Consider the following 22376-nt stretch of genomic DNA (forward strand, 5'->3'; position numbering starts at 1 on the left):
GTAATGCAGTCCCACAGGAATCTGCGCGCACCAGGGTCCATGCCTGTCGTGGGCTCATCCTGGAAGGATTAAGAATAATTTAGAGTCAATGAACCTTCAGCTGCATTTTGTAAGATACTTTAGAGTCAATGAACCTTCAGCTTTATTAAGTGAGATAATTATGAGTCAATGAACCTTCAGCTGCATTTTGTGAGATACTTTAGAGTCAATGAACCTCCAGCTTTATTAAGTGAGATAATTTAGAGTCAATGAACCTTCACCTGCATTTAGTGAGATAATTTAGAGTCAATGAACCTCCAGCTTCATTAAGTGATATATTTTAGAGTCAATGAACCTTCAGCTTTATTAAGTGAAATAATTTAGAGTCAATGAACCTTCAGCTGCATTTAGTGAGATATTTAGAGTCAATGAACCTCCAGCTTCATTAAGTGAGATAATTTAGAGTCAATAAACGTTCAGCTTCATTAAGTAAGATATTTAGAGTCCATGAACCTTCATCTGCATTTAGTGAGATAATTTTGAGTCAATGAACCTTCAGCTGCATTAAGTGAGATATTTTAGAGTCAATGAACCTTCAGCTTTATTAAGTGAGATAATTTAGAGTCAATGAACCTTCACCTGCATTTAGTGAGATAATTTAGAGTCAATGACCTCCAGCTTCATTAAGTGAGATAATTTAGAGTCAATAACATTTAGCTTCATTAAGTGAGATTTTTTAGAGTCAATGAACATTCACCTGCATTTAGTGAGATGATTTGAGTCAATGAACCTTCAGCTGCATTAAGTGAGATATTTTAGAGCCAATGAACCTTCAGCTGCATTTAGTTTGATGATTTTGAGGCAATGAACCTTCGGCTACATTAAGTGAGATGATTTAGAGCAATGAACTTCAGCTGCATTTAGTGAGATGATTAAGAGACATGAACCTTCAGCTGTATTAAGTGAGGATGATTTAGAGACAATGAACCTTCAGCTAGGTTAAGTGACAAAAATTGAATTCAATTAACCTTCAGCTGAATTAAGTGAGATGGTGAAAAATTACATTCTAAACATGATAATCATTGATCTGAACCCTTTTTTTTACACAGATACACACTTTGATGCATTTGCAGTCCCTTACAAAATCAAAATAAATTAAGTTTTTCTTTCAAGATTCAAGTTTAAAGAATTCATTTCCAACCGTACTATACTGTTGTGCAGCAAACACCCTAAAAACCTGAACAGATTGCAAGTAACTCACAGGGTGTTCTGTTTTTTATCAGTTACATTTAGCTGTATGTTTTTCAAAGGGACAGGGTAAAAAAATTAACCCAGATAATATTTTAAATGCTAACCATTTTTCAATTATCTTAAGAAGTACCCACAGTTCCTGCTTTTATGGAATTTCCAATTGAAGGAAGGCTCTTCTTAACAAATATTCCAGTGTAGACGGAAATTGTCATCCATGATTAGCCTGTGTGGATTACACAGGCTAATCAAGAATGACACTTTATGCAAAAGCTTTAGGCCAATTTTTCCTTATTAATAACCAACTACTCCTACACAAGTTTAGTGGCAAAGTCCAGAGAAATTACTCCATCAACTAACTGAGCAGCCAACAACAATTCATAAAGCTGTTACCATTACACAAAATTCTTACCAAAAATGACAGATGGATTTCCAATGAGGGATATTGCCGTGGAGAGTTTACGCTTGTTCCCGCCGGAAATAGTTGGTGGATATCTTGTCTGCATGAGGCAGAAGACCCAATCGACGTATGGCCCAATCAGCTACCTGTTATATAGAAAATAGTCACATGTTTTATATTTGAAACAATGAAGCTATAAGTTAACATGCCCAACTTTAAACAATATGAGCTCTGGGAAAAGGGGCTTAATGCATGTGAGTAAAGTAACGTACCAGATAAGCCTGTGCAGAGAGCAGAGTCTAATCAGGACGACACTTTCTGCCCTAAACTGTATTTTCATTAAGAAGAAACTTTCTTCCAACCAAAAATTTCAAAAAAGCGGAGAAAGTGTTGTCCCTGATAAGCCTGTTGCAAACTTCACAGGCTTATCTGGGGATGACACTTAAGGCACATGCATTAAACCCTATTTCCCCAGAGCGAAGATAATATGCATGTAAAACTTATCTTTTTGATCACATGTTTATAGTCATCCCTCAAGGAAAAACCAAACTAGTCCGAACTAGCACTGCCAATGGTCTCAAGCAATGTCGGAATAAAATGATGTATGCAAGATGTCCTCGAGAACAAACCAATATCAGCAACAAACTGCCTTTATTAGGAAGGGAAACTCTATATGTGAGGTATTCTAAAGGCTTGAATGTTTGGCGGACCAGACACAAATATTGCTTGACTTTTTAGTCTTGACCAGACTGCACAAGTTACAGTGGCCTCAACTAACATAATACAGTTTGGCACTTTTAACTTTTTTTTTTCACAAGTGAAAGATGAAGAAAATACCATTTGAGTCCATTCCAGCAGCTTTATCTTAAGATATATGCATGAAACATTTTGATAGGCACAGCTAATTATTTCCTAATAAACAATGTCTCCTATAAAAATTACTTATAATAAGGTTATTTAAACATTTTGTTTGTTAATATACATTAAGTTTGTAATATACTGGGAGAAAATGAGCAACCGTCCCTGAACAGGTTATTCCATGACGATGCTTTATGCACATGCATATTGGTCTCTACCAGTTTAACCTCGTCTCAGGGATTCCCCGTAGACGGGCGTAGAACCTCAAATGCTCGACCCCTGTGAGCAGGGGGTCAAGGGCATCAAACTGGGGACAGTAACCAATGTATGTGTCGCACCTGTACCATGTCGTTCAGTATACTGAAACCAGAATGAGGCAAGTGTGTAAAGCATTTTCCTGCATATATAAAAAAACACTAATCATTAACAAGAGCTGTGTTCGTGAAACACAATGCCCCCCTACTGCGCCGCCTTTAAAGCCATATATATGACCTTTGACCTTGAAATATGACCTTGACCATTCACCACTCAAAATGTTGCAGCTCCATGAGATACCCATGCATGCCAATATGGAGTCTGCTATCTTCAATATTGCAAAAATTGACCTTTGACCTTGACGGATGATTTTGACCTTTTACCACTGAAAATGTGCAGCTCCATTAGAGTCGCATGGCATGCCAAATATCGAGATTGCTATCTTCATATTCCAAAAATTGACCTTGACCTTTACCCTTGCTATCTTCAATATTGAAAAAAAGAGGCCAATGTTAAAGTTTTTGGTCGGACAGACGCCATATATTTGAACATTTGACCCTTGAAGGATGACATTGGCCTTCACCTTTCACCACTCAAATGTGCAGCTCCATTTGATACACATGCACGCCAAATATCAAGTTGCTATCTTAAATATTCAATAATATCTCCCTTTAAAGCTTATTAATTCCCTTGGATTTGTATTTTCGACCTTAGTCCTTGAATGATGACCTTGACCTTTTACCATGATGTGTTTGTCAGAAACACAATGTCCCCTACTGCGCCGCTTTGATTTATTAAAAAATATATATAATTTGGCAGGTCAGATAATTATTTTCATTTAAAGCTTATTACTTCCCCTTGGATTTGTATTTTGGACCTAGACCTTGAAAGATGATCTTGACCTTGAAATTTTACGATCTCAAAATGTGCAGCTCCATGAAATACACATGCATGCCAAATACCAAGTTGCTATCTTCAATATTGCAAAAGTTATGGCCAATGTTAAAGTTTTTCGGACAGACGCACAGACTGACAGACAGACTGACAGTTCAACTGCTATATGCCACCCTACCGGGGGCATAAAAACAATTGTTACAGACAGACAAATATCCATGGTGATTCCAGTAAACTCCCCTATCTGCTTTAACTACAATTATTTAGATTAAATGTATGATATGAATGGGGTTTATCTATATATATATATATATATATGGTGATGGCTATTACAAGCAAATAACACTTTCCAGGTTGCACAGGCTTATCCCCCTCTTATTGCATTTTTTGTTTTAAAGGAAGACTCTTCCTGACAAAATCCAGTTTAGTCCGAAAGTCTCATCCCTGATAAGCCTCTGCAGACTGCACAGGCCAATCTGAGATGATGATCTACGCACAGGCCAATCTGAGATGATGATCTACACACAGTCCAATCTGAGATGTTGATGTACGCACTGGCCAATCTTGAGATGATGATCATACGCACAGGCCCAATCTGAGATAATGATGTACGCACTGCAGACTGCACAGGCCAATCTGAGATGATGATCTAAACACTGCAGACTGCACAGGCCAATCTGAGACTGCACAGGCCAATCTGAGATGATGATCTAAACACTGCAGACTGCACAGGCCAATCTGAGATGATGATCTACACACTGCAGACTGCACAGCCAATCTGAGATGATGATCTACACACTGCAGACTGCACAAGGCCAATCTGAGATGATGATCTACACACTGCAGACCTGCACAGGCCAATCTGAGATGATTGATCTACGCCACTGCAGTCTGCACATGGCCAATCCGAGATGATGATAGTACGCACTGCAGTCTGCCCAGGCCAATCTGAGATGATGATCTACACACTGCAGACTGCACAGGCCAATCTGAGATGATGATCTACACCACTGCAGACTGGCACAGGCCAATCTGAGATGATCGATCTAACAAACTGCAGACTGCCACAGGCCAATCTGAGATGATGATCTACACACTGCAGACTGCCCAGGCCAATCTGAGATGATGATGTACGCACTGCAGACTGCACAGGCCAATATGAGATGATGATCTACACACTGCAGACTGCACAGGCCAATCTGAGATGATGATCTACGCACTGCACAGGCCAATCTGAGATGATGATCTACACACTGAAGACTGCACAGGCCAATCTGAGATGATGATCTACACACTGCAGACTGCACAGGCCAATCTGAGATGATGACTGTACACACTGCAGACTGCACAGGCCAATCTGAGATGATGATCTTCACACTGCAGACTGCACAGGCCAATCTGAGATGATGATCTACACACTGCAGACTGCACAGGCCAATCTGAGATGATGATGTACGCACTGCAGACTGCACAGGCCAATCTGAGATGATGATCTACACACTGCAGACTGCACAGGCCAATCTGAGATGATGATCTACCTGCAGACAGCACAGGCCAATCTGAGATGATGATCTACACACTGCAGACTGCACAGGCCAATCTGAGATGATGATCTACAAACTGCAGACTGCACAGGCCAATCTGAGATGATGATCTAACTGCAGACTGCACAGGCCAATCTGAGATGATGATCTACGCACTGCAGACTGCACAGGCCAATCTGAGATGATGATCTACACACTGCAGACTGCACAGGCCAATCTGAGATGATGATGTACGCACTGCGGACTGCACAAGGCCAATCTGAGATGATGATGTAACACACTGCAGACTGCGCAGGCCAATCTGAGATGATGATCTTCACCACTGCAGACTGCACAGGCCAATCTGAGATGATGATGTACGCACTGCAGTCTGCACAGGCCCAATCTGAGATGATGATCTACACACTGCAGACTGCACAGGCCAATCTGAGATGATGATGTACGCACTGTAGACTGCACAGGCCAATCTGAGATAGATGATCTTCACACTGCAGACTGCACAGGCCAATCTGAGATGATGATGTACGCACTGCAGTCTGCACAGGGCCAATCTGAGATGATGATGTACGCACTGTAGACTGCACAGGCCAATCTGAGATGATGATCTTCACACTGCAGACTGCACAGGCCAATCTGAGATGATGATGTACGCACTGCAGTCTGAACAGGCCAATCTGAGATGATGATGTACGCACTGCAGTCTGCACAGGCCAATCTGAGATGATGATCTACACACTGCAGACTGCACAGGCCAATCTGAGTTGATGATCTACACACTGCAGACTGCACAGGCCAATCTGAGATGATGATGTACGCACTGCAGACTGCACAGGCCAATCTGAGATGATGATCATCACACTGCAGTCTGCACAGGCCAATCTGAGATGATGATGTACGCACTGCAGTCTGCACAGGCCAATCTGAGATGATGATCTACGCACTGCAGACTGCACAGGCCAATCTGAGATGATGATCTACACACTGCAGACTGCACAGGCCAATCTGAGATGATGATCTACACACTGCAGACTGCACAGGCCAATCTGAGATGATGATGTACGCACTGCAGACTGCACAGGCCAATCTGAGATGATGATCTTCACACTGCAGACTGCACAGGCCAATCTGAGATGATGATCTACGCACTGCAGACTGCACAGGCCAATCTGAGATGATGATGTACGCACTGCGGACTGCACAGGCCAATCTGATATGATGATGTACACACTGCAGACTGCACAGGCCAATCTGAGATGATGATGTACACACTGCAGACTGTGCAGGCCAATCTGAGATGATGATCTTCACACTGCAGACTGCACAGGCCAATCTGAGATGATGATCTACACACTGCAGACTGCACAGGCCAATCTGAGATGATGATCTACACACTGCAGACTGCACAGGCCAATCTGAGATGATGATGTACACACTGCAGACTGCGCAGGCCAATCTGAGATGATGATGTACGCACTGCAGACTGCACAGGCCAATCTGAGATGATGATCTACCTGCAGACTGCACAGGCCAATCTGAGATGATGATGTACGCACTGCAGACTGCACAGGTCAATCTAAGATGATGATCTACCTGCAGACTGCACAGGCCAATCTGAGATGATGATCTACGCACATTTATTAAACCAAATGTTTACAGAGCAATGCTCATTTTATATACCTGTAATTGTTGACGTAAGCATTCCCCTTGGACAGCCTCTCATCTCCAGTCAGCATTTTAAATGTGGTCGTTTTCCCCGCCCCATTGACCCCCAACAGTCCAAAGCATTGCCCCTTGGGGACCCCCACACACAGTCGATCAACAGCCGTCAGTTTGCCCTTGCGACCACGAGAACTGAAAACCTGAAAATCAGCAGAAATATTTGTATTAGTTATTTTTTTTTTTTAAATTAACAACTTATTATTATGCAAGTTTACGGCATAAACAAATTCAGCAGAATCTAATCGTTTTTTCCCAGATGCAATCATGAAAGATTGATGATATCCCATTGTAAGATCTCTGACATCTGGTCTTCTTCATATGTCATAGAGGAATCAAAACCAAACAAATCCACTCCCAACAAGATCTCAAATCTTAAAGAAATGAAACCTCATTATTTGCTTCATAAATTGTATTTTTTAATAAAAACAGGTTATGACCATGGTTATTCTTTCAGGACAGTATTAATTTATTCCACATTGCTGTAATGAATATATTAAAACAAGAGATTGCCAAGCAATATGGTCCCCTACTGGCTCCACCATTGTCAGAAATTCCACCATTGTCAGAATTTTTATTTTTATTTGTTGCCATAGCAACCGGAATTTTTGACGTAGGAACAAAATGAAATGACGTGCATAATGTCCATATTGCCATCTATCCATGTTTCAAGTTTCATAAAAAAATATCAAGAACTTTTAAAGTTAACGCAGGATCCAGAAAAACACCATTTTAAGCAGTATTTCTAGTCTATTTGTTGCCATAGCAACCAGAATTTTTGATGTAGGAACAAAATGAAATGATGTGCATAATGTCCATATTGCTATCTATCCATGTTTCAAGTTTCATGACAAAATAATAAGAACTTGTAAAGTTATCGCAGGATCCAGAAAAGTGTGACGGACAGACTGACAGACAGACTGACTGACGGAGCGCAAACCGTAAGTCCCCTCCGGTGAAACCGGTAGGGGATAATAACAAGCCACAAAAAATCAAAAATAATGCTTTAAGTTCAACAAAAACATGTGCCTGAACAGTTGACATTAATTCCCAGTTGTTAAAAACTTGAAAAGAAACAAGAGGGCCCTAGTTCTCTCACCTGAGAGGAGTCAGTTCATTCAATCTTTACCAAATGTCAAACTTTACCTAGATATTGTCCAGACAAACATCCTGGTCAAGTTTCATCATTATTGAACCAAAACCCTGGCGCATGGAGTGTTTTTATTTTTGTACGATTTGACCTGTTTACCTATATTTTGAGTTGACTCCCCAAACCAAACATCAAACTTTGCTTACAAAAATCAATATGACCAAGATTCATAAAATCTGAAACAAATTGTGACCTCTAGAGTGTTTACAAGAATTTTGTATAATATAATGAAAATTTTGGCAATCTCAGGGCAATAATTATGGCATTTATTATGTGATTATGCTAATTATCAAACTTGACAGATCTTTCAGCAACTTTGATAAACAATGCTTGAGAAATGTGAATGCTAGAGTGTTTACAAGCCAAATGTGGACGGACGGACGGCGGACAAAGACCAATCCTAAAACCTCACCTGAGCAATCAGGTGAGCTAAAAAGTGTGTTTCACCGATCTGAGCCATTTTTCAAATTGTCCAAGAAATCAATAAAACCAATGTATTGACTCAGTTTCACGATGATTATAAAACCAATCTTTTCACCAATTTTTATGATGATTAGGCAAATAATGTGACTTCTAGAGTGTTCACAAGCTTTTTTTTACTATATAATTATGAGAAAACTGCCCCCCCCCCCCCCCTGTCAGTCATGTTATTTTACTGACGGAACCATTTTCGAACTCAACTCTTGTATCAAGGAAACAAATGTTCTGACCAAATTTCATGAAAATTGGGCCAAAAATGTGACTTCTAGAGTGTTCACATGTTTTCACTATATACATATAGAGAAAAATGCCCCGCCCACTGGCGGCCAGGTTTTTTCACCAATCTGGACCATTTTCAATCTCGTCCGAGATATCAATAAAACCAATGTTTTGACCAACTTTCATGATGATTGGGCAAAAATTGTGACTTCTAGAGTGTTTACAAGGTTTCTCTATAGCCAAATTAGGAAAACTGCCCAGCCCACTGGCGGCCATGTTTTTCAACAGACCGGAACCACTTTTGAACTCAACCAACATATCATTAAGGCAAACATTTTGACAAAGTTACGTGAAGATTGGGCATGAAATGTGACTTCTACAGTGTTTACAAGGTTTTCCTTTTTTTTGACCTAGTGACCTAGTTTTTGACCCAGCATGACCCAGTTTCGAACTTGATTCAAATATCATTGGGACAAAGCTTCTGACCAAATTTCATGAAGATCGGACAATAAATGTGGCCTCTAGAGTGTTTACGAACAAATGTGGACGGACGGACAACGGACAAAGACCAATCACAAAAGCTCACCTGAGCAATCAGGTAAGCTAAAAATAGAAAACAAATAAAAATCACAGTGGTCTCACCTTTGTGAGCTCTTCGATTCGGAGGACATCATCTTTTGCCCCTCCACTGAGCACTCTCCTGCGTTCCTTAGCAACGTCTGCATCTTCATCCTCTTGATCATCTCTAGACTGCTTGAGCAGTCTGTGAAACATAGATTTAAGTTGTGATAGTAAAAGCAATACATGTATTTGTGTATTTGGGCAGTCTGGTCAGAAGCTCCCGATAAGACTGCATGATTGCAGGTTGGTCTAAAACTTTCCTCCCTGCATATGGCATAAAGACCTATCCCAAAATGTGGCTCATATTAAATTGCTAAACACCAATGGGCTTTTATGGAAACCTATTTACAAACAGACCCCTAATCTTAATAGATACATACTTAAAGAACTTTAACTATCTTGCATACATTTCTTGAAATCAGATTATGCCTATTATTTATTTATATCATAAGTGCTTTCTGACCTGGACTTTATGAAGAAGTTGTACTCAATCAACAGGTTCAGGGTGAAGAACAAAATCCCCAACATGAACATAGAGAACAGGTTACGGCCCACTTGTTTCCACGCGAACGGGTCCGGCAGACGGTTTTCACCAAACGCTGCGTACACGTCTGCAAACAACTGGTTCTTGGCAAGATCAAAGAGCCCACGACCCAGACAGTATTGAGGCAGTAGCAGGAACACTTGCTTCAGCACCAGGTTTATGTCCTTTAGGCTCTGAGCAATAGGATGGAAAGGATGTATATTGTAAAATAATAATTAATATAGGGTTGTCTATGGACATGTTACCAATGGTTTATTGTTATAAATTGCTTCAGAACCAGATTGATGTTGTTTAGGCTCTGAAAAATATTATGGAAGTGTTGTATATTTAAGCCTCACTGTGGGATAAAGTGTAGTCCCAGACAAGCTTGTGCAGTTTGACGTCTTCAAACCATGTACATGTTATATTAAAGTCTTGAAACAATGAACACAATAATATTGAATAAAGATTGGATATTTGGCCTAGACAACTGAACAAACTGCTGGCAACATAATCTTGACAATGTATATATTAATCATTTACCACTTATATACGCATTTTGACGCCTTTGTAGTCTCTGTATTAAATTAAACACCTAGCTTAATAACTTCAAGTTAAACTGTTGAGTAAAAAAAAGCATAAAATCTGAACAGCCTGCAAGTTACTGCATTCTGTTCTGGTTAAATGCTGTAAGCATATAGCTATTTAAAGTTTGCTTCTGAGTGGGAAAGGGTTAAGAATGTTGTACCTCATCATCTTGCTCAAGGAACTCGATGATGAAGGTTGCCATGGTGGAGACCGTGCCCAGGAAAATGTTCACTGACTTCAAGGTCACAAGGGCTGTACTGGGAACACTAAACACCCTTGAGAAGGGGTACATCAGGGGAATCATGGCCCATCTGAAATAGGTGGGATAAAATATGTGTGCAAATAAAACAATAGAGCACCTTGAAAAGAGGTTCATCAAAGGAATCACGGCAAATCTGAAATCTTCAAGGTCATAAGGGCTGTACATGAGAAACTTAACAACCTTGAGAAGGGGTACATCATGGGAATCAGGGCCCATCCAAAATATGGTGAAAAATACATTAAAAAATAGGCCTCAAGGTATTTAAAGCTGATCGCTACTAAGGATGCAATTTCAATCAACCAGATAATGTTGTAGTCTAGTACATACCCGTAGAGGAAGAGCAGGCATACCAAGGCAGGTCCGTTGACAGGAGATACATAGGCCTGTCTGTTGAATGCCAGAAAGATGAATATACACAGTATACACGGTATCAGGTAGTTGATCTGGAAACAACAGTGAAACTTCATAGGAAATAGTTCAACATTTTTATGTCACTACATATTCCTGTTCTGTAAACGTCTCAACATGCTCAATCCACACTTTATAACCCCTTTTTGTTTTATATTTGAGTAGCACCGCGTGAAAACTGGGCTTAATGCATCTGCAATCTGCGCAGCCTTATCAGGGATCACATTTTCAGCTTTTCTTGATTTTTTTGTTAAAAAAAAACTCTTCTGAAAGCATAATTTAGTGTAGGCTGATTAAGTCTTTCCTGACTAGCATGTGCTGACTGCACAGGCTAATCTTCAATGGCACTTTACAGACATGCATTAAGCCTGGTTGTGCTGACTGCACAGGCTAATCTTCAATGGCACTTTACAGACATGCATTTAGCCTGGTTTTCTCATAAAACGCTCAAATTTTCTATATCAAAATAACAAACGCATCATAAAAATGATTGAAATCCAGACGGACATTCACATCAGTCAAATAATAACCATAAGATAATTATAAAATGTAAGTTTTGATTTACTCAATAACTGATGCCTCTGGGGTAAATTGACAACACTACATTTGTCATAAACATACCAAAAAATATATATTAATATATCTAATTTGCACCAAACACTTGTTAAGAGCAACATAATTCAATGTTATTATCACACATAATTCGATATGATATAACATCTTTTTTTATTTCATGTAAAACTGTTGCCCTTTTGATATGCATGGACTTGAGCCTTGCTATTAAAAGTCTGTGCAGTCCACAAGGCTACTTGAGCCTTGCGTCCACAAGGCTACTTAAGCCTTGCTATTAGAAGTCTGTGCAGTCCACAGCATGGACTTGAGCATTGCTATTAGAAGTCTGTGCAGTCCACAAGACTTGAGCCTTGCTATTAGAAGTCTGTGCAGTCCACAGCATGGACTTGAGCCTTGCTATTAGAAGTCTGTGCAGTCCACAGCATGGACTTGAGCATTGCTATTAGAAGTCTGTGCAGTCCACAAGACTTGAGCCTTGCTATTAGAAGTCTGTGCAGTCCACAGCATGGACTTGAGTATTGCTATTAGAAGTCTGTGCAGTCCACAAGACTTGAGCCTTGCTATTAGAAGTCTGTGCAGTCCACAGCATGGACTTGAGCCTTGCTATTAGAAGTCTGTGCAGTCCACAGCATGGACTTGAGCATTGCTATTAGAAGTCTGTGCAGTCCACAAGACTTGAGCCTTGCTATTAGAAGTCTGTGCAGTCCACAGCATGGACTTGAACCTTGCTATTAGAAGTCTGTGCAGTCAACAAGGCTTATCAGGGACGACATTTTCCACTTTGTGATTATTTTTCAAGAAAGTCTCTTCTGAGCAAGAATCCATTTGAGGCACAAACTGTTGTCCCTGATTAGCCTGTGCAGACTGCACAACTTTTCATGCACATGCATTATGCCCCATTTTCACAAAGCAAGGCTCGAACGTAATTTTGTTTATAGGTGACTATCAAAGCTTCAAAATGCGTATCTGAGTGGGAAAGGGTTACAAAAGATATGAATGCTACTGGTAGGAGTAGAGTGTACTAAAATATTGCAGTAGTTTTGCAGTCTTTTTGCGTGAGATTGGGTCATGTTGACAAACAGACTTTTGCAAAACAACAAAAAAAAATTTATTGGTAAGATTTAGCTTTGTGCACAAAAACAATCTGGAGTCAAATGACTGAAATAAAGCAAGATTAAGAGGATCCTTTGATTCAAAACTTAAACTTATGGTAAATGGTTAAGGTTTTACTAACTCACCATATCCCAGAAAAAGTTGGTCACCCAGTACATGACGGGGTTTACGCCACTGACAAACTGCAGATGCTTGGAGTTGGACACGCGTTCCTCGATCAGGTACATCGTGAAACTGGCGGGAATGAAGGACATCGCGAATATCACACAGATCGATATTACCACGTCTTTAAAACTGCTGTACCTGGAAAAAGATTAACAAGAAAACTTGAGGCCTTAACCCTTTACCACGTTGATACATATTTTGATGCATTTGTAGAGTCCCAGAAATTCAAATTTAATTAAAAACCTTTCTGACAAGATTCAAGTTTCAAAGGCTTCATTTCCAGCCCCAAGATACTGGTGAGAAGCAAACAGCATAAAACCTGAACCGACTGCGAGTTACTCACAGGCTGTTCTGGTTGTTTGCTGTTCCCATATAGCCATTTTCACTTTGCTTCTGAGTGGGAAAGGGTTAAAGAATAACTAACCTTACAAATGCAGACCAATATTTCCTTAGATTGTTTAAGACAATTGAGACATGTGGCTATAGTACACAGATGACCCTACATTCCACTTTGGTTTTCAAATAAGACATTATAATTGAGCAAATGTGAGACAATATTTAAAGCACATGCATTTAGCCCCGTTAAAGTGTACTTACAAAGCCTCGTCGTTAAGCTGCTCCTTTGTCATCTTCATGGGATGATTGATGGCTACGATTCCGTACTCTGTGGTGTCAGTGCCCTTGGGAAGGTTGCTACGCAGGATCAGGTTATTCATAACATTCATGTAGGACACAGAAGCTATCCATCCACGATTGTTGAACCACACCTGTTGTATAACATCATACATTTACTATTAGACCGCTGTCAATAAAAAATGGGTCTTCTACTCAACAAACGTCATGCATAAATGGGTCTTATATCAGACCAGTGTCACGGGAAAATGGGTCTTATGCCATATGCGGCCAGCATAGCACAAGACCAGTCTGTGCATTCACAGAAGCTCCTCTGTCCGCTATTGATATTTCTTTTCCTTGCGTGACTTTGTAACAGACAAAGTCGCTCCTGACAAAACTGCGCAAATGCCCAGGCAGGTCTTGAGCTCAATCGCACATTCTCGGCCCTTTCCGTCAAACATCGGATAAGTACCTCGAAGGAGATAGTATGAATACACATTTCGGAAGCGGTATTGCGGTCTACCTACGCGGGCCTACGCGAATCAAAATTAAATAGTCAAAACAAACATGGCCGGTTTTGCGAGTTGTTTACATTTTGCAAAGATGAAAATGGGGATTTTCTATGCTCTGAAGCCAGAGCAAGTACAAACTCTACAGGAATTATGGACGCCGTCGTTGTTATTGTTTTTGTTGTTGTAACATTCTTAGAATGGTATCACGTGGGCGGACTACTTTCAACCCGTATTTCTCCAGAGTCCGATTATGATAATCTGCGAGGGGTACCGAATGGTCTTGAGCTCTGCTGGCCTACTATGGCATTAGACCCATTTTCGCATGACATGGCTCATTACTTATAAGGATTGTATTTACAAGCCATGCAATTTATTATTTACTTGCATATTGATATTAAAATATTTTGTATGGTGTAATTTGTTCATGCATGCCTTTTTGGCTATATTGAACAACACCAGTCATTTTGTTTAATAGCATGCATTTATTAGACTGGCATATTGTGAAAATAGGTTTTACGCTACCTGTGGCCAGCAAAGCTCCAGACTAACATGTGCATTTGCTCAGGCTGGCCAGGAGCTTCTCTCTCATCAAATGAGACCACAAAGCCTGGCATGACTTTATAGCTGACAAGGTAGCTCCTTTTTGCGCAGGCTGGGCATGAGCTATGCTAGCCACATATGGCATTAGACCAATTTTCGCATGACCATCTAATTAGTTATTAGCATTTTACATACAAGCCATACAAGCCATGCAATTTAATATGAACTAGTTCATTGATATATATGTTATTATTATGGTGTTTTTCTTAATGTATGACAGCTTGACCACTACCTACCCCTTAACCACTTAGATACGTATTTTGACGCATTTGTAGTCCCTTAGAAAGTTACATTTAATTAAATACCTTTCCAACCCTAAGAAACTGATGAGCAGCAAACAGCATAAAACCTGAACAGACTGCGAGTTACTCGCAAGCTGTTCTGGTTTTATGTTGTTTGCGCATAGCCATTTTCACTTTGCTTCTGAATGAGAAAGGGTTTACATTCATTTAGTTTTGTAAAAACAAATAAGGTAACATACACTAAAGTTGCAACTTAAATTGTGTTCAAAGCCTGACACCTTTGTGGAACTAGTTCTTGGTGTGTCAATACAAGAGGGCCATGATGGCCCTGAATCGCTCACCTGACTCATTAAGATCAGATGAAAACTATGACCTCTATTGTCTACACAATGTTTTTCTATGATTTGACCTAGTGACCTAGTTCCTGACTCTAGATGACCCAAATACAATCCCAATCCAGATTTCATCAAGATAAACATTCTGACCACAGTTCAGAAATATTGGATGAAAACTGTGACCTCTATTGTCAACACAAGGTTTTTCTATTTATTTGACCTAGATTTTTACCCCAGATGACCCAAATACAATCCCACCCAGATTTCATCAAGAATTCTGACCAAATTTCATAAAGGTTGGATGAAAACTGTGATCTCTAATGTCTACACAAGGTTTTTCTATTATTTGACCTAGTGACCTAGTTTTTGACTCCAGATGACCCAAATAAAATCCCAACCCAGATTTCATCAAGATAAACATTCTGACCAAATTTCATAAAGATTGGATGAAAACTGTGACCTCTATTGTCTACAGAAGGTTGTTCTATTATTTGACCTAGTGACCTTGTTTTTGACCCCAGATGACCCAAATACAATCCCAAACCTGATTTCATCAAGATAAACATTTTGACCAAATTTCATCAAGATTGGATGCAAACTGTGACCTCTACTGTCTACACAAACAAATTGTTGACGGACGGACGCACGGACACACGCGGGCACGCACAACGGACGCCGGACATCACACGATCACATAAGCTCACCGTGTCACTTCATGACAGGTGACCTAAAAATATGTGTCGGAGATAAAAATGAACAGTTGTGGTTAAAATCCCATAGAAACAAGGGCTGTTTGTAAAACATGCATGCCCCCCTATATGGGCTATAAGTTGTAGTAGCAGCCATTGTGTGAATACGTTTTTTGTCACTGTGAATGGTGGTGGTGGTGGTGGTGTAGTAGTAGTAGTAGTAGTAGTAGTAGTAGTAGTAGTAGTAGTAGTAGTAGTAGTAGTGTAGTAGTAGTAGTAGTAGTAGTAGTAGTAGTAGTAGTAGTAGTAGTAGTAGTAGTAGTAGAAGTAGTAGTAGTAGTAGTAGTAGTAGTAGAAGTAGTAGTAGTAGTAGTAGTAGTAGTAGTAGTAGTAGTAGTAGTACTAGTAGTAGTAGTACTAGTAGTAGTAGTAGAAGTAGTAGTAGTAGTAGTAGTAGTAGTAGTAGTAGTAGTAGTAGTAGTAGTAGTAGAAGAAGTAGTAGTAGTAGTAGTAGTAGAAGTAGTAGTAGTAGTAGTAGTAGTAGTAGTAGTAGTAGTAGTAGTAGTAGTAGTAGTAGTAGTAGTAGTAGCAGTAGCAGTAGCAGTAGCAGAAGCAGTAGCAGCATTACAAGACCAATACTTAAGAATGATCAAATGGGAAAAGGTAACCTAGCACTGGCAGTAAATATGGGGCTCATTTACAGGTCAGATTTGGAATCTCTGCTGTAAAATGAGATTTTGAATGAATTAAAGGGAGGCAAATCTGTAATAAAAAGAACATGCATAAACCGTAGTTGTTTCCCTTGTTTGAACCATGCTAAATCCTTACAAGTTTGGAAAGAATTGGATGAAAAATTTGGACTTTATTGCATAAACACCATTTTCTCAATTCAAGGGGAGGTAATTCTGTACTTCATGGACCAATAATGCTCATTTTTTTGTAGGGTTCGTGTCCTCATTGATATAAAGACACTGTGCAAATTTGGAAAGGATCGGACAAAAAATGTGGAAGATTTTTGAAAGTTTTCACAAAATAGGCAAAAACGAATAAACATGCAAAGTTTAACGAGCTCCTGCGGCCATGTTTTTTGACAAATCAAATTTCTTTGAACAACTTTTTCAGGGGAGCCTTCAAAGATCATCCCTGTGAAATTTTTTGAAAATCTGATGAGCGGTTTCTGACAAGAAGATTTTTTAAGGTTTTTACCATATATGGTCATGGCGGCCATCTTGGTTATGTGATCAAATTTTTTTTAACAATTCTTTTGTCCCATGACCTAGGGATGCTCCACATGAAATTTAGTTGAAATTGGCTCAATGGTTTAGCAGAAGAAGATGTTTACAAATTGTTTACAGACAGACGGACGGACGGACGGACGCCGGACGCTGAGTGATCACAATAGCTCACCCCGAGCTATCGCTCAGGTGAGCTTAAAAGGCATTTAATTTACATAATGATGTTTTGACCAGCCTAAACTAAATTTTTCTCAAGAAAAGCCTCTCTTTAAACAAAAAATACAAATAAAGTGAAGTGTTGTTCCTGATTAGCCTGTGCAGACTGCACAGGCTAATATGGGACAACACTTTACAAATATGCATTAAACCTACTTTAAACAGAGCAAGGCTCATATAAAACCCCCACCTTAGCAACATCTCTAGTTGCAAGTGCAGGCAATATCTCAGTGAGGTCATAGAAGAACATGTTGTCAGCGATGTTGACCTTGGAACCATTGTTTGCAGCAGACAATATCCTCTCGATCCGTTGCTGAACGTCCGTTATGTTGCCAGAGAAGGCTGAGAAGTCACGCTCTCCAAATGACAGGCCTCCATAACTGATAATAATCATCAAATGTGTCTTGTTCTAAGAAAACTGGGCATAATGCATGTGCGTAAAGTATCGTCCCAGATTAGCCTGTGCAGTCCGCACAGGCTAATCAGGGACAACACTTTCCACCTAAACTTGATTTTCGGTAAGGAGGGACTTTCTTGAAACTAAAAATACCATAAAAGCGGAAAGTGTCGTCCCTGATTAGCCTGTGCGGACTGCACAGGCTAATCTGGGACGACACTTTGCGCACATGCATTAAGCCCAGTTTTCTCAGAACATGACACAAATAATTAAATGAGTCTCGCTCTGGGAAATCTGGGTTTAATGCATGTGCTTACAGTATTGTCCAAGATTAGCCCAACACTTTCCGCCTTAATTAAAACTTTGCTTAGAATAGACTTCTTACTAAAAAAAAATTATCATAAAATCTGAAAATGTTGTCCCTAATTTAGCTGTGCAGATGTGCAGGCTAATCAGGGAAACACTTTCAGGACATGTATTAGGCTCCATTTCTCCAGAACTACCCTAAATTATATTACATTCCATGATTATATTTCCTATCAAGAAATGACACAAAGACAAACAAGTATCATTTAAAACCCTCCAGTCAATACTTGCGCATCACACAGAGCTAGAAAAAAAGTAAACAAAGTAATTGAAAAACATTGATGATTTAAAAATATTTAAGACAACCAATGATTAAATGAAAATTCAAAAATAAACACACAACACTTAATTTATTGAAAAATATATTATTTTTGGAAACCTTCAATGGGAATTTTTTTAAGGTCCCATTGGGGGAAAAATACCTACTTTTTTCCATTGGGAATGGGTCCCCCCTACCAGACCCAAATTTGAACAAAAAAAACCCAACTGCTATATAAAATAAGCCAATATTATTTCATTAAAAAACAACAACACCCAAACCAAAACAAAAGCTACATGGAAAGCTTATAAAAACCTTCGTCTATCGTATTCTTTATTTGTCTTCACAATCCAATCAGCTACGTCCCGGCCAGTCATGTTGAGCAGGTAATCGGTTGAGGGCAGCAGACGACTGGACGGTGTTGGTCCGGCAGCATTGTCAGGACACACCTGCCAACCGGAGCTACAGTCGCAGTCTATCGTCTTGTTGAACGCCACATACGGAGAGAAGGCAGCATCCCCTGGGGGCTCACACTCGTATTTGTCTTTGCCTCTGAAATTGCAATATTACTTTCCGTTCAATACATTTTATTTTCCTCATTAATAGGTTGTGTGGGTTGAATGCACCCCACTCCACACTTAAAAGAGATTACAAACAATTTATGAATATAATAACACATTTCATAAATTTTACCATCAATGGCTTTTAAATTATCTTGATATAGAGATCTGCAGTGTATCATGTTCAAACAGTAAAAATTGAATTGTATTATTTTTTGTATTTTTTTTTCACATTCAATTTTATGGATGACTTTACAAAATTACTAGCCTTATGCTTGTACAATGTTGAGTGTCATTTGCTTTATGTAAACGTACAAATAATTTTTTTATCAGTTCTCTTATGTCAGAGAAAAGAGTAATCTTGCAGAACAGGAATAATTTCACACCAAAAATATTCAAGAAATACTTTGTACTTCTAATTGTCTTTTATTTAATGTCAGCCTTGCTCTATGAAAATGGGAATAAATGCATGTGGGTAAAGTGTCGTCTGCATAGGCTATTCAGTGATTACACTTTCAACTTCTATGGAATATGGAATTTGATGATTAAAGGACGTCTCTTCTTAGTTAAAAATCAAGTTTTGGCAGTAAGTGTCTTCCTGATTAGCCTGTGCGGACTGCGGAAGAAACTTTGGCACATGTATTAAGCCCCATTTTCCAGAAAGTATCTCATATACTGCTGGTTAATTGACCGACTCACATTTGTCCAGGATCTCATATACTGCTGGTTAATTGACCGACTCACATTTGTCCAGGCTTAGTGATTGCCTGCAGGGTGTGGTCCTTCAGGCATCGATTGCCCACCCCCGCAAGTGTCTGTATAGTATCCTCCATTCTAGTTGCAACGGGAACAGTGCTGCCTGGGGCGTCATTGCTAAACATTCGTTCATAAAATATTATATATTTAACGATTGTAGTTCTGCTTTTTTTTTAGTATATCTACAATGATTTTGAGTTTTGAAAGTTTGAAATTACCATCACAAGATTATTGGTCATAATTGTTTGTTTATATTTCATTATTATATTTGCATATCAATCATTACCATAATATTTAGTAAATGGCCATATGACTTAATTATGTTTATTAGTTGAATAATCAGAAACCAGCTAAAAAAATAAGGCAAATAAGTTTTAAAGTTTCTAAAGTAGACTACATTATTCTCCCTGACAACTCGCTGCTTAACCTGTTTAAAATACAAAGGTTGACAAAGCATTATTCGTGTTTTAAATTATAAAGTAACATTCCTTTGAATAAGTTTTTGAGAGAGATTTAAGTGGCTAGTGCTTTACAAATATTTTTTATAAGGAGTGCAGTAACATACAAGTAATATATAAGGATACATTGCAACTACACGAAGTAGTGTCATTGCTAAGCCACATGTGTAAATCAGTAATTTGCAAAGCTTATATTGAAAATAACAGAGACTGCATAATTGCTTAACAAATCAGACTAGATTCCAGTCAACAACATGTCAGGAATGCTCATTATTATTTAACATGCTGCACCATGCAAATGTTTGACCGTTCAATTCTAATTATGACTTAGACCTTTGTCCATACATTCCTTGCGCGTGACACCATTCTCCACATGGTGAACATGAGTGGCAAATTATTTCATATTGCAAGATGAATGATGAAGTTGCAGTCCGGACAATCTTCAATATGCCAGTATTGGACATTTTACCTCTAAGTATTACCTTGAACTTTGAGATTTGAGACAGGACTTACCAGAAATAAGACAATTTGATACTCAGGACATTTTGCCCTCTGGATGCAATTTTGTATCATTGGGTACCATGTGACATAGAAATTAGAAGGAGCATGGTACCTTTTTGCACCAACGGGGGATTTGCAGTAAGTAATTTCAATATTGTATGATGAATGTATGCACAAGCTGGAGAAGCTGTTTAATGATTAAATAACTTTTGACCTTTAAGTGTGACCTTAACCTTTGGATCTTACAGCGTCTTGTGACAGTTACATAAAGCTTTCCAAAAGCAAGCTTCCGTTAGGTTGTACTATAACACCATAAATTACACTGATTGCTGCTGCTACCACTGTTAGTGGTAGTTATGATAATATATACATTTTTGAGTAGCCAGTTATATTTTCAAAGTAACCAGCAACTAAGAACTGAAATGGGCCTTTTTTGTCCTGTTTTGAATAAATATTTAAAGAAAAAGTGGCCTCCCAAATATTGTTAGTAATTGGTGAAATTTCCAGCTGTCGATGCTTCTGGAGAACACTGCTAATCATTTTCAAGATGGCCTCACCTGTAGAACATGTAGAGATGATCATCGCCCCGCGCTGGTTTGTAGTGCCAGGGATGAAGCTCAAGGGCGGGCTCCTCAGAGAAGGGCGGGGCAATCAGAGAGAATGTCATGGCCATCAGAATAAACAGAACCGGCAACACAATCTGCAACAAAAGTTGAGATGGGCTTAATTCTTAGAAAACTGGACTTAATGCATGTGCTTAAAGTGTCATCCCAGATTAGCCTGTGCAGTCCACACAGGCCAATAAGGGACAACACTTTCTGCATGAACTGAATTTACCATGAGAACAGATGTCATTTAAACAACAAGATGTGTTTGTGAAACACAATGTCCCCCTATATGATGTTTGACATTGTAGGATGACCTTGACCTTGTGAAGGATGACCTTGACCTTTCACCACTCAAAATGTGCAGCTCCATGAGATACACATGCATGCCAAATATCAAGTTGCTATCTTCAATATTGCAAATGTATTCATAAAATAAGCGATTTGGGCCACATATATTTGACCTCTGACCTTGACCTTTCACCACTCAAAATGAGCAGCTCCATGAGATGCACATGCATGCCAAATATCAAGTTGCTATCTTCAATATTGCAAAAGTATTCATAAAATGAGCGATTTTGGCCACATATATTTGACCTCTGACCTTGAAGGATGACCTTGACCTTTCACCACTCAAAATGTGCAGCTTCATGAGATACACATGCATGCCAAATATGAAGTTGCTATCTTCAATATAGCAAAAGTTATTGCAAAATGTTAAAGTTGGCGCAAACAGACAGACAGACCAACAGACAGACAGGGCAAAAACAATATGTCCCCCACTACTATAGTGGGGGACATAAAAAATACTTAAAAGAGTGGAAAGTGTCGTCCTTGATTAGCCTGTGAGGACTGATATATGCACATGCATTAAACCCAGTTTTCCCACAACACAGCTCATATCATAATGTATAATGCCGTCATCACATAATTAAATATATTGGAATATCAGTATTGTGAACTCATGTTAATTTAAAGATGGTGTTAAAATTAAAGTTTTGTCTTAGACCCAATTATATATTTTTGATATACTT

The 22376-nt window shown here is 39.1% G+C and overlaps 1 protein-coding gene across 1 annotated transcript in view; it reads right to left on the reverse strand.

Annotated features, from left to right (window-relative positions):
• Nucleotides 1–2699: 2699 nt before the first annotated feature.
• LOC127831602 (phospholipid-transporting ATPase ABCA1-like) overlaps nucleotides 2700–22376 on the reverse strand; it is a 102774-nt gene continuing 83097 nt past the window's right edge. Inside the window, 13 exon segments of the mRNA XM_052356580.1 lie at nucleotides 2700–2813; nucleotides 2815–2845; nucleotides 6856–7037; nucleotides 9386–9506; nucleotides 9828–10081; nucleotides 10636–10786; nucleotides 11065–11180; nucleotides 12957–13134; nucleotides 13594–13763; nucleotides 17631–17820; nucleotides 18778–19014; nucleotides 19767–19895; nucleotides 21295–21437. Of these exon segments, the coding sequence (XP_052212540.1) occupies nucleotides 2700–2813; nucleotides 2815–2845; nucleotides 6856–7037; nucleotides 9386–9506; nucleotides 9828–10081; nucleotides 10636–10786; nucleotides 11065–11180; nucleotides 12957–13134; nucleotides 13594–13763; nucleotides 17631–17820; nucleotides 18778–19014; nucleotides 19767–19895; nucleotides 21295–21437 (2016 nt within the window).

This window comes from Dreissena polymorpha, chromosome 5 (genome assembly GCF_020536995.1).
Source record: "Dreissena polymorpha isolate Duluth1 chromosome 5, UMN_Dpol_1.0, whole genome shotgun sequence".
NCBI lineage: Eukaryota > Metazoa > Mollusca > Bivalvia > Myida > Dreissenidae > Dreissena > Dreissena polymorpha.